The sequence below is a fragment of the Cotesia glomerata genome, linkage group LG5 (assembly GCF_020080835.1).
Source record: "Cotesia glomerata isolate CgM1 linkage group LG5, MPM_Cglom_v2.3, whole genome shotgun sequence".
Lineage (NCBI taxonomy): Eukaryota > Metazoa > Arthropoda > Insecta > Hymenoptera > Braconidae > Cotesia > Cotesia glomerata.
This window is the reverse complement of record NC_058162.1, coordinates 21,092,700-21,107,705: the sequence shown is the minus strand read 5'-3', so window position 1 is coordinate 21,107,705 and position 15,006 is coordinate 21,092,700. Positions and strand designations below refer to the sequence as shown.

The 15,006-nt window shown below is 25.9% G+C and overlaps 3 protein-coding genes across 3 annotated transcripts; all 3 read right to left on the bottom strand.

The window, feature by feature from the left end:
* Positions 1-81: 81 nt before the first annotated feature.
* Positions 82-5,439, bottom strand: LOC123266128 (kelch domain-containing protein 10-like). Its single transcript, XM_044730159.1, has 4 exons — positions 5,416-5,439; positions 4,194-4,871; positions 3,224-3,562; positions 82-246 (listed from the first exon to the last, which is right to left on the bottom strand). The coding sequence occupies exons 1-4, from the start codon at positions 5,437-5,439 to the stop codon at positions 82-84; spliced, it is 1,206 nt and encodes a 401-aa protein (XP_044586094.1).
* Positions 5,440-6,544: 1,105 nt separating this feature from the next.
* LOC123265950 (kelch domain-containing protein 10 homolog) lies at positions 6,545-9,751 on the bottom strand. The gene is made up of 5 exons (XM_044729940.1): positions 9,663-9,751; positions 9,118-9,172; positions 8,345-9,025; positions 7,948-8,283; positions 6,545-6,967 (listed from the first exon to the last, which is right to left on the bottom strand). The coding sequence occupies exons 3-5, from the start codon at positions 9,020-9,022 to the stop codon at positions 6,803-6,805; spliced, it is 1,179 nt and encodes a 392-aa protein (XP_044585875.1). The 5' UTR covers positions 9,023-9,025; positions 9,118-9,172; positions 9,663-9,751; the 3' UTR covers positions 6,545-6,802.
* A 323-nt stretch (positions 9,752-10,074) lies between these two features.
* Positions 10,075-13,356, bottom strand: LOC123265949 (kelch domain-containing protein 10 homolog). The gene is made up of 4 exons (XM_044729939.1): positions 13,251-13,356; positions 12,474-13,178; positions 10,710-11,048; positions 10,075-10,632 (listed from the first exon to the last, which is right to left on the bottom strand). The coding sequence occupies exons 2-4, from the start codon at positions 13,167-13,169 to the stop codon at positions 10,459-10,461; spliced, it is 1,209 nt and encodes a 402-aa protein (XP_044585874.1). The 5' UTR covers positions 13,170-13,178; positions 13,251-13,356; the 3' UTR covers positions 10,075-10,458.
* Between the last annotated feature and the right edge of the window lie 1,650 nt (positions 13,357-15,006).

Sequence of the window (15,006 nt, the reverse complement as noted above, 5' to 3'; positions counted from 1 at the left end):
TATTCTTATTGTAATTGTTAGCAATATTTCAAGATATGTCGAGTATGTGTTAATTTTCCGAATCACGTTGATGATGTGTAGTTAATCGACAAGTCGACTGATTAATTTTGATGGTAAACCTAGATCAATTAATTCTGTCTGGGACTTTTCTTTCAAGTCTTTGTTGTAGAATAATACAGCTTCCCAGGCTATTTCTGTTAACTTTGGAATTGTTACCCAGGTGGAAAATATTGTTGAATTTTCAACCTAGAACAGAATAAAATATTAATTTTGTTAGTTAGATAATTGAATAATTATTCAATGGCTCCACCGGCACACAAAAAAAATTAAGTAGAATGTGCATTTGACCGGACCTACCTAAGGGTACATATTTTGGTCCGCTGAATCTGAATTCGATGTCAGTTTGACCCCTACACCCTCGAAATTTCGAGAAAACTTAAAAAAACCGTAAAAATGATGAAAATTGGCAGTTTTAATGATAAAAAAATGTTTTGGAACTAAACTAAGCGTGATTTTCATGTATTTCGATTCGCTGAATATGAATCGAAACTTTATTGAGACCACGAGCCATTTTAAATGTGAAAAAATCACACAAAACTCTCGAAAATTCCGAAAAAATATAGTTTTCACGATAAAAAAACTTTTTCTGGTCCAATTCAGATAAAATTTTACATCTTTTGATGTTTTCAATTCGCATCTTAATTTTTTTAGTCTATTCACCCTCTAAAGCTGGAAAAATTCGAAAAAATTGTAAAAATTACCATTCATAACAGAAAAAAAAATTGATTGAACATGGTTTAATGCCTAAAATAAATACTCTATAGCGTAGATATATCAAATAACTTGAAATCTGTGAAAAACACAAGACATAAAAAGATAGAAAGAAATGATTTTTACGAATCCTAAACTTTCCTTCGTTTGTAATCAATTTTTTTTCTGTTATAAATGTTAATTTTTCCATTTTTTTCCGAATTTTTCCAGCTTTAGAGGGTGAATAGACTAAAAAAATAAAAATGCGAATTGAAGACATCAAAAGATATAAAATTTTATCTGAATTGGACCAGAAAAAGTTTTTTTATCATGAAAACTATATTTTTTCGGAATTTTGGAGGGTTTGTGTGATTTTTTTACATTTAAAACGGCTCGTGGTCTCAATAAAGTTTCGATTCATATTCTGCGGATCGAAATACATGAAAATCACGCTTAGTTTAGTTCCAAAAAATTTTTTTATCATTAAAACTGCCGATTTTCATCATTTTTACGGTTTTTCGAAGTTTTCTCGAAATTTCGAGGGTGTAGGGGTCAAACTGACCTCGAATTCGTTAATTTTTTTTGTGTGTCGGTGTAATTTATTTTAAATCATTTTAAAATTAATAAATCTGTAGGTTCGATCGATTTTCATAATTCTTTTATTTTTTTATTATTTTTTTTAAATACTTATTTTATTTATAATTATTTTTTAAATAATTATTTTATTTTAAAATTCTTGTTTTTCATTTTTTATTTTCATATTTTCATATTTTGTTATCTTGGGTTTTTCCCTTTTTCTCAAGCCAGACGTTCATAAAAATAATCCAAAAGTAAACTTCGGGTCATTTAAATTTAATATTCCAAGTGCCCTTCAAATTTTGTAAAGGAGATAATGAGATTATTAGGTGCAAAAGTAAATCCTGTAATGTGATTCTAATGACACCGCAGTCTAAGTCCTTTTGTTAGTGGGTCATTTACGAAAATGATAAAAGAAATGAAATAATAAAGTAGTTGCAAAATCATCTTAGAAAATGAGTTTAGGTAAAAGTTTAAACAAATCAATCAATCAACATTTTAAAATAAGCTAAGTATTAAATAATTAATATTTAATAAACAATAAAAATAACAACGAAACCTATTTCAGAAAATAAGTTAAGTAAAATTTAAATGAACAAATCATTCAACATTTTAAAGTAAACTAAATATTAAATAATGAATCACATCGTAGAAAAATGTACAAAGAAAAGTATATTTGGTGGAAAGCTGTAAAGTTCAAATAAGTGCATAACATTTTGGTTTCAAATAAAACAAATTAAATTTTTAGCCGAATAAAAATTAATAATAATTGACGAATAAATCGTGACAAAAATAATTAATAAAAGTAACCACGTGGGTCGACGAAATAATTTCAGGTATTATCTATCTTTTGTAATTCTTCCATGTGAAGTTTGAATGTTAATTTACTATTAGATAAACTTTTGTATAAACTTAAATTTATGTTCAATACATATTAAATAATTTAAATCAACATTTTATTAATAAAACCTGTCTCTCCAATCTTCTGGGTTTCCGGTCTATTGGTTGAAACATACCAGGACCAAAATTAATTTAATTCGTTTTTGTCTAATTGACTAAATGATTAAAAATAATTTATTACATTATTGAAGAATCCAGATTTAATATTTTGCAAATTATTTACTCGATAAAATTTGATTTTTAATTTTTTGCAACCTTATTAAATGATTAAATATTGCTGTCATAAAAAAAAATAACAAGTCTAAATAATTTTTTATTTTTAGATTAAAAGTTTCCATTATCATTTAAAACTCAATAAACAATTCGACCTTCGTGATAATTGTAATGACTAAAGATTAATAAAAACCTATAACTAATATCAGGTTTAATTTCCTTTAAAGATAATAAAATTCAGAATTTAAAGACCAAAACAATCGTATGTTTTTTACTTTTTATTGAACAATGCTTAACGTTTCGTCAGTATTATCTTTACTATAAAAATATAAGATCATTAAATACACATTTAAAAGTCATCAATTAAAATATATACACAAAGAAATCATTAAATATAATTCAAATCCAAAGTACCATTGTACACTGAAAAAAAAAATTTTTTTTTTCTAGAAAAAAATTTCTTGACTTAAGAATCGTTTAAAATGAATTTTGGTTTTTTGACAAAAGAATATCAATATCTATCATGATAATAAAATGTTGGCATTAATTTTGATAGATTAACAAATGAATAGGTTCACTTGAATCAAACAAAAATCACTTCGATTAATTCGATCAATTTTTGAGACAAGAAAATTTTCTCAAGAATAGTACTTTTTTTCTCAGTGTATCTATATCATTACCGCTAATTTTCGCTCAAAAGTTTATTATTGAATAAGAAGAAAAACCATGTGGTTGTGTTTTGGTCTTTATATTCTGAATTTTATAATAAAAAATAATAAATTACCTCGCCTCTTTTTTCAACCACCCAACCATCAACTAAATACATTTTCCCAGCAGGTGTGATAGCCGCAACATGATTTCTCATACGATACGGTAGCACTCCAGCGAATTTGCTTACACAAGTCCATTGTAATGTTCTTAGATTAAGCCTCCATATATCGTTGCATAGAAATTTATCAGTTTCACCGCCAGTTAAGATAACATTAATGTCACCTTTTTCATCTTTGTACTGAATGATACTATAATCGCCTCGGTCGAAAGGGATGCCTGGCTTACTTTCTAAGTCTCTGTGAATCTCCATTTCATCCCACTGCTTTGTTTCCAAGTCGAATGATAAAATTCTCTAAAAATAATTCAAAGCAACCATAATTAAGTTTCAATTCAACAATCATAATTGGATTCAACCCTCGGAGTACACACCTCCGAACAGAACTTTAGAGTACACACGGGGTCAAATTGACCCTACTTGACTTTCGAAGAATTATTTCTCAGAAATTATGCATTTTATCAGAATTCAAGTTATTACATTTTTAGTTAGTAAAACAATGCTGCAGCTACCCAATTTTAAAACACAGTTACTGCAAAATTTTTATACCTGATTTTTTTTAGTATTACAGTATTTCTTATAACTTTTAGACCTTAATTTCAAGTATTTTTTCTTATAACTATATATATTTAAGTATTTTCTATTCGTAAATCAAATTTTTTATCAATTTAGCGCGAAAATTTTTTTTTAATAAGAACAATTTTTAAAAATCTTAAAATTGTCAGTTATTGTGTTTTGAAATTGGGCAGCCGTGCTCTTTTGAATAAAATCATTATTATTCTGAATTAAATAGTTTTTAATTTAAAAAAAATTAATTAAAAACGAACCTATTTTCGAGAAATATTTTAGGATAAAAATAATTCTAGGGTCAAAATGACCCCCACTGTACTCTGAGGGTTAAATGAAAAAATAAAAAACAATAACGTACAGTTGGTTTCAGCGGCTCTCGTGACGACTCGTCATTATCAAGCACATAAATAAGCTTTCCATCGAAAGCAAATATGTGACCAAATTCATCAGAGTCCCAATCATTCGGATCGCTGTCAGGGCACAAATAAAGATTCTTCCATTTTCCGCTTTTTATTTTCATCCTATGGACATTAAAGCTGTCTAAATAAACAGGCTTTCCTTTTTTCTTCTTATTTTTAACGATGCCTCTACTACCCAGTCCATATAAATACGTATCATCGTTAACAAATTTTTGATCATGATCCATCGCCGGTAATGAACGATTTATTCGTTCTATTTCGAGCTCATTTATTTTTAAATCCCAGTGCAATAAATAAAAATATGTTGGAGGTGTATCAACTTCACAACATATCAATATTTTGCCGTCCTCAAATACCGTTCCGATTTCAAATGAGTTATCTAAAAGCTGGCTCCGCGAGTCCCTTATTTGCTTCCATTTGTGTGTTAGCAAATTAAATTTCCATAGTTCGACGTACCAGTCACCGAGACCTTTATCATCTGGATCAACATTGTAAGTTGCATAACTATAGAGATATTTATCGTCGCAACATACTTTAGGATCTGTTTTTTTTCTTAGTAATTCTCTTCTCGTTACTCTGTGTTGATCAAACACAAACGGCTTGAATGAGTACATGGCCTGCAAAAAATATTATATTAGTAATTGATAAGTTAAATAATTCATATGATAACAATACATATGACATATGATTTTATGATGCTGAAATTAAAAGATATTTATCAATTTTTTGGATTTTTATAACCTCTAAATTAATATGAAAAAAATTTAATAAAAAAATTCCACATGTAGAAATTAAAAAAATTGATTTTTTTTTTATAATTAATTTTTAATAAAAATCATTGAAATTATCAGATATCGGCTGATTTCAGTATCATATAATTTTACATTAATTCTGTACTTGAAAGAATTTCAATTTTATAAATTAGAAAATATTTTAGAGAATAATTTTTCTAAGTAACAATAAAATCTTTTTCTTAATTGGTTTATTTGTTCAAATAAAAACTTGCTGGTGTTGAGGTTATAATACATGTACCATAAAACCATTTATTTACTTATTTTCTTAGAGTTTTATCTATTGAATGTTAACTCAGATACATAATAATTGCATTTAAATTATAAAATTTTATTTTAAATTTGTTTAGCTTGTTAATTATCAACTTACCGGTGTATGTGCGTCAAACGACATGTCTACTGCTTATTCTTTTCAGGATAACAACAAAGGAAATCATTTTTGTAACAGCCAATGAAAATCAATAAAATTGAAATTTACTTCTGTGAAACGTCTCTTGTTTTGCATGAGTTGTAAAATAAATAAGGTGATACATTTATTGAAAAAAAATTAATAATTAAAATAAATTAGACTGTTATTAATGTATTAAGTAATTATTTATAGAAAAATATATTTTTTTTAATTTATAAATTTTAACTCGAAAAAAAGTATATTCTTATAAATTTTTTTATTTCAAGATAAAAATAGTTGAAGTACTTAATATTATCTTATTAAAAAAATTTTTATGAATAAAAATCTAAACCATTAAATTTTGATGGATGTTAAAAAATTTACGAATTTTGAGAAAAATTTTATGTATAATTTTTTATTATATAAGCCATCAATTTCAAAATACATTCGTTGTAATCACAATATCTTTGGCGAGGAAAATTCAGTATTTCATACTACATTTGCTAAAATTTATTAAAAAAGTACATCACTACAGTAAAAATATATGTATCATAAATTGCACAAAGTATCTTGGTTCTGACATGTGATCCATAGACAAAAATAATCGTGAAAAAAAAAAATTAACATTTTAACTAAAATATTTTTTTTTATTGAAAAATAATTTTGGTAAATATTTACAAGTGGGGTCCATCATTTTAATTTTTATTTTTTTAACGAAATTTTTATTTAATTTTATTGATATATATTTTATTTTATGATCACAATTTTAACAAATTTTCAAAAAAATTTCTAAATTTAAAAAAAAATTGTGATATTCAACTTTTTTTTTTAATTTTTCGTTTTTTTATGTACTTTTTAAAAAAATATAAATCAAAAACATCAAAAAAAGATAAAATATAAATTTTATCGAAAAAAATGAGCCAAAATTTTTTCCAACTTTTAAAGGTAAAAAAGCTATCGAAATCTTTTTTTTTTTCTTTTCACGACATTTTTTATCATAAATGCGCCATAAAAACAAGCAGAATAAAAAAAAATTAAAAAATGTTAATTTTTCACCTTGATATGGCCAAAAATAGGGTGGACCCCACCCCACTTGTAAATAATTACCATAACTTTTTATCTTGTAAACAAAATTTTTGTGAAAATTTAAATTAGGTGATATTATAATAAATAATTTTGATCATTAGAGTAAATGGACTCGGATAAGTTTTTATAAAAACTCGTAAATATAATTAATTATCAATTACTTTATCACGATTATTTTGTGTCTTAGTCACTAGTCTTGGCACCATAAAGTATAGATTATAAAAAATAAATAAATAAATATAATACTGATATAGTTTTGTAAAAAATATAAATTGGAAAATTTTCAATTCGTAAGACGTTCGACAAATTTCTCCGGGTACCCGCGAATTATCAATTCAGTTTTTGGTCGTTCTTTTATTTCTTTGAAATAAAATAGTACTGCTTCCCAAGCTATTTCTTCGAGTTTTGGAATTGAGACCCATGCAGAAAATATTGAGGTATTTTCTACCTGAAAAATAAAATTTCACAATTAGCTTTCAAATAAATTATCAATGTTAAACATCCCTATTGAAAACAATTAGATTTTTAGTATTTAAATAAATAACAAGCATCTTATCGAACTCAAAAGTATTTTTTTTTTTTTTTTTTTTTTTTCATGAACCACAATAGTTTACACCATAAAAATATCTAGAATTCTTTTTCAACAATCACAAATATTTTTTTTTTAGTTTATTAAAAATAAAATTAAAAATAAATATGTTTAAGTGTAAATTTTTCGATAAGAATTTTTTTTTGAGAAAATAAAAAAATTGACATTTTTGAAAACTTTTTTTTTTTTTTTATTGTTTATTTCTATATGTATAATATGAAAAAAAAGTACTAGAGATTGTTAGACTTAAAACGTTAAAAGCTCTAAAACTAATTAAAAAATTTACGTTAACAAATTTTTATAATCATAATCATAAATTCGCTGTGAAATAGAATAATTTTAAAAAAATTTTTTAAATATTAAGTTTTATAAATATTTATGAGTTTGATCGTGTTTGCTATATATTAAAAAAAAAAAATTATTTTCAAAAAATATAAAAAAACATGACACTGAAATTTTAACAGACACTTGACAACTTTTAATTTTTCTTGAAAAAAGAATTGTCTAGAAAATTATTTTTAAACAATTACATGTATAATTTTTTTGAACTTTTATAGATGGAATTTCTTAAATAAATTTTTCTTGCTATAATTTGTTTATTTAAAAAATTCTAAAAATTATCAGGTGTCTCAATTTTGACATTCAAAAATTTCATAATTTTTTTTATTGAAAAAATTATTACAAAAAAATAAAAAAAAATTTCATATGTAAAAAACTTTAAGTGCAATTTAAAAAAAATATTTTTTTGCTCCAATTTAATAAATGAAAAAAAATAAAAAAATTAGAAACGTCAGCTAACTTTAGTATTATCTCAATTTCACTATAGTAAAAATCAGTACCTCTCCTACTTCATCTTCAACTAAACCATCAAACAAGTACATTTTTCCAAAAGGGGTGATAGCTGCGACGTGATTTCTCATACGATAGGGCAGTACTTCAAACTTGCTAAGACAAGTCCATTGCAATTTCGTCAAATTAAGTCTCCACATTTCATTGCAAGAGTATTCATCAATTTCACCGCCAGTTAGAATTACATTGACATTACCTTCGTCGTCTCTGTACTGCGTAATACTGAAACCACCATGCATTCTAGGAATTCTTGGATCATTTCCTAAGTCTCCTTTAACTTGTAGTTCATCCCACTGCTTCAAATCCAAGTCAAATGCAAAAATTCTCTAAACATAAAAGACAGTCTTATAAATCTTCAGAGTTTGAAATAAAATGATATAAACTTACATGAGATATCAAAGGTTCCTCTGACGATTCATCGCGGTCAAGGACATAAATTTTTTTTCCATCAAATGCAAATATGTCGCCATAGTGATTATCTTTGTCCCAATCAAAGGGGTCGCTTTCAGGACACAAATAAACAAACTCCCATTTTTTAGTTATCAAATCCATCTTCAAGACATCGTAGATATTAAAATATTTATAAGGCGCATCATCAGTCCGCTGGAACAATACTTTACTCTGACTCCCGATGGCATAGAAATGAAAGCTGTGGCACACAAATTTGGGATCGAAGCCTATCTTTGGAAGCGGTCTGTTTATCTTACGGATATTCAGTTCATTTATTCTCAAATCCCAGTGCAGCAAATAAAAAAACTGCGGCGAAGGTTCTGCTCTCAAGAGTAAGATCAGCTTACCATCGTCGAAAATGGAACCAGCTTCGAAAGAATTGTCTACTAATTGAGTTTCTACATTCTGTAGCGGAGTCCACCGGTGCGTTAGTAAATGAAACTTCCATGCCTCTACTGCAATATCTTCAAGACCCTCGGGTGTGTCAACACTGTAGGTTGAATAACTGTATAAATACTTGTCATCGCAATTAATTTTGGTGTCGGATTTGCTTCTCAATATTTCTGATCTTTTTATTTCATGTTGATCAAATGCAAAGGGTTTAAATTTGTACATCTCCTATCAAAAAATTAATTAATTAAAAAAATATGTATTATAATTAGAACATTTCTATTTTTAATCTTTGTAATTATGCACGTTTACAACTTTACCTGTTGTTTTATTAAAACAATGATTGTTTTTTTAATTATTTTGCTCCCTAATTATCTGCAAAATAGATACAAAAATTATTTGCAATATTGTTTTCTATAATTTATCAACTACACAATTTTTTTATGATACTGAAATTAGCAGGCATCTGATACTTATTTTTTTAATTTTTATTATAAATGAATTATAAAAAAAAAATATTTTCTAAAAGTTTGCACTTGTAACTTTTTTTAATTTTTAGATGTGGAATTTTTTCATTAAAATTTTTTCATAACTCAGTAATGATAAAAATCCAAAAAATTGACAGATTTTAATAACAGTATCATTTTTTTTTTGTTTTACATCATTTTTTAATTTAAAGTTTAAAAATCTACGAAGTTAGAAAATTGTATAAAAATTTATGTTTTATTGAATTTTATTTCATAAAAAAATTAGATTGAAATTGTTACTAAGGTTATAAAGGTAATTATACAAATGAGCAATTATTCACTATACTTAAAACTTAGTTAAAAAAATATGTTATTTTATTTTAATATAATATTATTACGACAGTATGTTTATTGTTGAGGCTCTGTTATTTTAGTTTGCTATGTATAAAAAATGTCAGCTTATTGGCGTTTGCGCATAGAGTCTCGGAGGAACTAACATATTTTATAAGACATATTTTATAGACAATATTTTTTATTAATATATATTTACATGAAATAATTATTGAATTACATTTTAAATATTTAATTAATTAATTATCTTTAACTAATCGAATAAATATTTTCAAGCTATTCAAATAGACTTTATTAATTAAAATGTGATGATTCAAATGATACAATTATTAAATTTTATAATTATTCACTTGCGAAAATAAAGTATTATTTACAAATGTTTTTTTGTTATATTATAAAAAAAGAAAAGTTATTTTAAAAAAAAGTTTTTCATTAATAAAGCGTAAACAGGTCTTTTGGTTGATTTTATAAAAATTTATTAATGATAAACATAAATTTTAGGCGAGAGTAGAGCATACCTACGCTCACGCTTGGCATGCAATATTTTTACAATTTACTCGCCGAATAAAATAAAATTTTCTTTAGACTTTCAATAATCAATGCTGAATGCAGCAAGAAATTCATTAATGTTAAACAAACTCAATTATATATATAAAAAAAAAAAAAAAATGTAAATTTTTGATGCGATGTGACTTAATAATTTTTTTTTAACTATTTCTGTTATTTATACACTAAAAATAAATCAATAATTTAGAAAATCACATTTTGATAAACAATAATTCAGTAATAAATACTGAATTTGTCAAGTGAAGTTCTTTTGAAATTGTTAAAAAAAATCTATGGTTAATCAATAATATCTAAGCGTTGTATGAATTTCAAGGGGATCCCGAGATTCGTCAGTTCATCTTTGGATTTAGTTCTTAAATTTTTGAAATAATAATTAACTGCTTCCCAGGATATTTCTGTGAGTTTTGGAACAACCAGCCACACTGATCTCACATGCTGAGTTCTCAACCCCTGAAAAAATTAAAAATTAACAATTAGTAATAAAACTCAATTAATAAAATAAGTAATTTAAAAGTAGAATAAAGTACCCGTGATCCATTTTGTACAATTCCTCCAAAAATATACATTTGTCCCGCAGGAGTAAGAGCTGCTGAATGGAAGTAAACCGGTCGCGGTAATTCAGTCCCAAATCTCTTCAGACAAGTCCATTGTAATCGTCCTAAATTAAGTCTCCAGACATCATTGAACACTTGAGGACCAGTGTAACCTCCGGAGATAACAACATTTATGTCACCAGTTAGTTGATCGACATATTGAACACAGCCATGGCAGCGTCGAGCATGTGGAATCCATGGATTGTTATTTAAATCGCCATAAGTTTGTAGTCTTAGCCAACAATTTTTTTCTAAATCAAATGCAGGAATTTCCTGTTATAAAATAAATATATTTCATAAATAAGTAAAAGTAAAAATTTTAAACAATAAAAATCAATATGATACCAAAATTAGCAGACATTAAAAAATTTTTAGTTTTCTCATTAATAATTTAGTTATAAATAAAATAAAATGCCATTCGGCCTCACCCGAAATGGAAGGTAGATTTCATGTGATATAAAATTCTCTTTATTTTCGCTATTATAATTTTTTGAAAACCAAATTTTTAAATTAATTACAATAAAGAAGTTCTCCAAAAGTTTTCTTGGCGTATTTACTATTTGGATAATTATCTTGGAATAGTTCGAAGATGAGCAAAATCTATACATGACTTTTCAATAATGAATGATCAATCGTTATGTCTACTAGATTCACGGTGATATGAATATTTGATCATTAAGTAAAAAAAAATATTAAGTTAATAAAAAATATTTCATTTTAGTTATAATATCGAAGGTAACAAAGAAAAAAAAGTTAATGTTATGTGCATCAAATCTAAGGCAATTTTATGAGCTTTCACATGAATTTTTCGAAAATTAGCTATCTTTTTTCAATCGAAAGATATTCATCAATGAAGCCACAAAAAACGTGATTTTCATTATTTTGATAATTTTGAAAAGCTACTACGTCAAACTAATTTACTGATTTCATCCATCCGAGGACTCATGCGAGCTGATTGTCCAAGGAAACTGTGTACCAAATTTCATTAGGATCTGTTGAGAATTCTTGATAGAATAACATTCATAAGTCGGTTGTACTATACATTGCCTGACTTTGGTTCAATAGACCTCTTAACTTTTGTCAAATAACTAAAAATTGACAAAAAGTCAATGTTATATACGTCAAACTGAAGGCAATTTCATGAGCTATTACATGAATTTTTTAAAAATCAGCTATCTTTTTTCAATCAAAAGTTATACATCAATAAAGTAACCAAAAACGTGATTTTCACTATTTTGAAAATTTTAAATGGCTGTCATTTCTAAACTAAATGACCGATTTTGCTCATCTTTGAACTCGTTCAAGGTAATTACCCAAATAATATGTGTACCAAGTTTCATCAAGATCGGTTGAAAACTTTTACAGATATCCTGATGATTAGGTCGGTTATATTACATGTACATGTATAAATTTATTAACCTATGGTATTTTTGGAACTTACATGACTAATTATGAGATATGATAGCAAAATCAGGTGAAAATTTCACCATGAGGACTAATACAATAGTTAGATTTCTAACGAAATCTACCTAAAAATATATTTTTTTAATGGCACGGATCGTTTTTCAAATTTTCTACATGTGGAATTATTTCTTCGATTTTTTAAAAATAATTTTTTCAATAAAAAAAATTTTTTAAATGACCAGATGTCTGCTAATTTTATTTTCATAAAATCAATGGATAGAATAATAAACATACCGTAAATCCAAAGCATTCAGATGATGTACCACCGCCAAGAACATAAATTAATTTTCCATCGTAAGCTAACTCATGACGATACCGTCCACCAGGCTCAACAGGATCTCTACCCGTACAAATATAAACACTTTCCCATAAACCTGTTCTCAGATCAATTCTATGAATATCACAGGTATAATCATAACCAGTGGTACCGCCGATCGTGTATAAATACGAGTTGTGACAAATTAGAGCTTGTCCATACTGTGGATCTGGTAATGTACCCGTGACATGAGGTTCAATTATGCTACCGTCATTTAAATCGCATACATACAATCGATTATTGCAGCTTTCACCAAAAGGCTCAGCAGTTCCACCGTAAATAATTAATTTATTAGATCTAAGTATGACAGCTGTTGATGCCAGTTCCTTGGGCAGACTCTTGCGGCCTGGCAGTAACTTCCATCTACGTGTAGTCAAGTTGAATCGCCATAACTCTTTGAACAGCGGCTTGCTCTCTCGCCATATCTCGTCATTAGATAACTCTGGATCGTCGTCGCGTATGCACGGGTTATAACCTCCGTATGAATATAAATATTTGTCATCACAAACAATTCGATGTCCACTCCTCGCTCGTGGTTTTTCTTTTGATGCTGGTTCGTTTTGTGAAAACACGAACGGCTTGAATTTATACGTCGTTTTATTTGTTTTAGACATCTTTTTTATCTGCAATTATTATGAATTAGTAAATTGATTAATTATTTTGTGATAAGCTAATTTTTTTAATAAGATTTTTACACTTTTAACTTTCAATTTATAAGGTTATGTTCACTGATTTTATAAATATATTAAATAATTGAGACATTTATCTTTCTTTTTATATTTTTATATTAATTATTTCACTTTCTTTTAAATAATACATCTTAGATTATCTATTTATTTTTTTTACGTTAAATTAATGTTTATTTCTTTCTATAGACTTGTAACGAGACAAAAATAAAAATATTAGCACACGATACCAACCTTGAAATAACTAAAAAAATTTATTTATTTTTAATTTTTGACCTATTGCCAACGATTTGCGCGCTAATTTTAAATTTATTTTGCTAATTAATCTTAGTGTTTTATTAAAGTTAATTATACAAATCTCAAATATTTTTTAATAAAGTACTATTTGTCGAATGTCATTTTTTTTCACTCTACAGAGAACTTTTTCTCAGATAATTTAGCAAAAAAAAAATATATTTTGCCTATCCCTACGGAATAGGCAAAGCCATCAACTCATATGCTATTGATATTGACATTTTTGGAGGACCAGCAGATAAAATAAAAAGTGAAGCAAAAAGGGCGATTATAAAATAATAACATTACAGGTGTACAAATAGTGATTATAAACTATCAGACATATTATGTTTCTTATCTTTGAAATTTTTTTATAATTTTTTCTTTTTTTGTTTTTTTAATTTCTTAAATTTATCTTCTCTTTACAGATGCTATGTATTGTATAAAATCATTCTAAACATTCTATACATAAAAATGTAACATATTGTTGTAAATTGTCGAGGGCGTTTCTTTACGAATAAATAAATAAATATAAAAATAATTTTCTAGATTTACAAATAGCTCATGCCCTTATTATAATAAACTAAAAATTTTTTTATTTTCAAGCTGCTAACTTATTTGGAATTTGCTAATAAAAATTCAATAAGAAATAACGTCGGTGGATTTTTTTAATAGATCTTTATTATTTTTCGCAGAACGTGATCGTTTATTCAAAAAATAACAATAATTAAACATTTTCGGGCGTTCTTGATCCATTAATACGTCAAAATGTTATAGAATTTATAAGACAGTAATATAACCAAAATTAAGAGATCAAATTTCTTTCGAAAAAAATGGCCATTGTAGTAATTAGAAATTAATTTGTTAACAAATTGACGATTTTCAGCAATTTTATTTCTTTACTGAAAAAATCAAAATTTTTCTCCCAGTAACTTTCTTGTTGAAAAAAAAAGTTTCTAAAATTGGAAAAAATCAATTTTAGATGAAAAATTATTAGTTAATAATCTAAAACTATTTTTTTTTTTTTTCAAATCTGAAAAACTTTTTCCACAAGAAAGTTATTGTAAAAAAAATTTTTATTACTTCAGCTGAGAAGTGAAAGTCTAGAAAATTTTCAACAAATTAATTTCTTACTACATTGGTTATTTATTTCTAAATAAATTTTTTCTCTCAGTGAACTGATTCATTCAACTGCTCACGCTAAATGTTTATTATATTAAAATTATATGATACTGAAACTGACAGACATTTGATAATTTATAGGATTTATTATCAATAAACTGTGACAAAAAAATTCTATATGCAAAAAATATAAAAATCGATGAGTGTACATTTTTAAAAATAAATGTTTAAAACTAATTTTTTTATTAAATAAAACTAAAGGAATTTCAAATGACAGTTGATTTCGGTATCATTTAAGTTAAACTTTTAAATTAAAAGCCTATATATAATCAATTTTATCCTATTCTTCAGATAAGAATATATATTTTCA

Bases quoted from the DNA above. Each gene is read 5' to 3' on its own strand.
- LOC123265950 (XM_044729940.1), bottom strand. From the start codon at position 9,022: ATGTACAAATTTAAACCCTTTGCATTTGATCAACATGAAATAAAAAGA. The intron at 8,284-8,344 runs GTAAGTTTATAT...TTTTATGTTTAG, and splicing joins AGGAACCTTTGATATCTCAT to AGAATTTTTGCATTTGACTT. The intron at 6,968-7,947 runs GTACTGATTTTT...TTTATTTTTCAG, and splicing joins TTGAAGATGAAGTAGGAGAG to GTAGAAAATACCTCAATATT.
- LOC123265949 (XM_044729939.1), bottom strand. From the start codon at position 13,169: ATGTCTAAAACAAATAAAACGACGTATAAATTCAAGCCGTTCGTGTTT. The intron at 11,049-12,473 runs GTATGTTTATTA...ATTTTATAACAG, and splicing joins CTGAATGCTTTGGATTTACG to GAAATTCCTGCATTTGATTT. The intron at 10,633-10,709 runs GTACTTTATTCT...TAATTTTTTCAG, and splicing joins TTGTACAAAATGGATCACGG to GGGTTGAGAACTCAGCATGT.
- LOC123266128 (XM_044730159.1), bottom strand. From the start codon at position 5,439: ATGTCGTTTGACGCACATACACCG. The intron at 4,872-5,415 runs GTAAGTTGATAA...TATTTTTTGCAG, and splicing joins CGTTTGACGCACATACACCG to GCCATGTACTCATTCAAGCC. The intron at 247-3,223 runs GTAATTTATTAT...ATTCTGTTCTAG, and splicing joins TGGTTGAAAAAAGAGGCGAG to GTTGAAAATTCAACAATATT.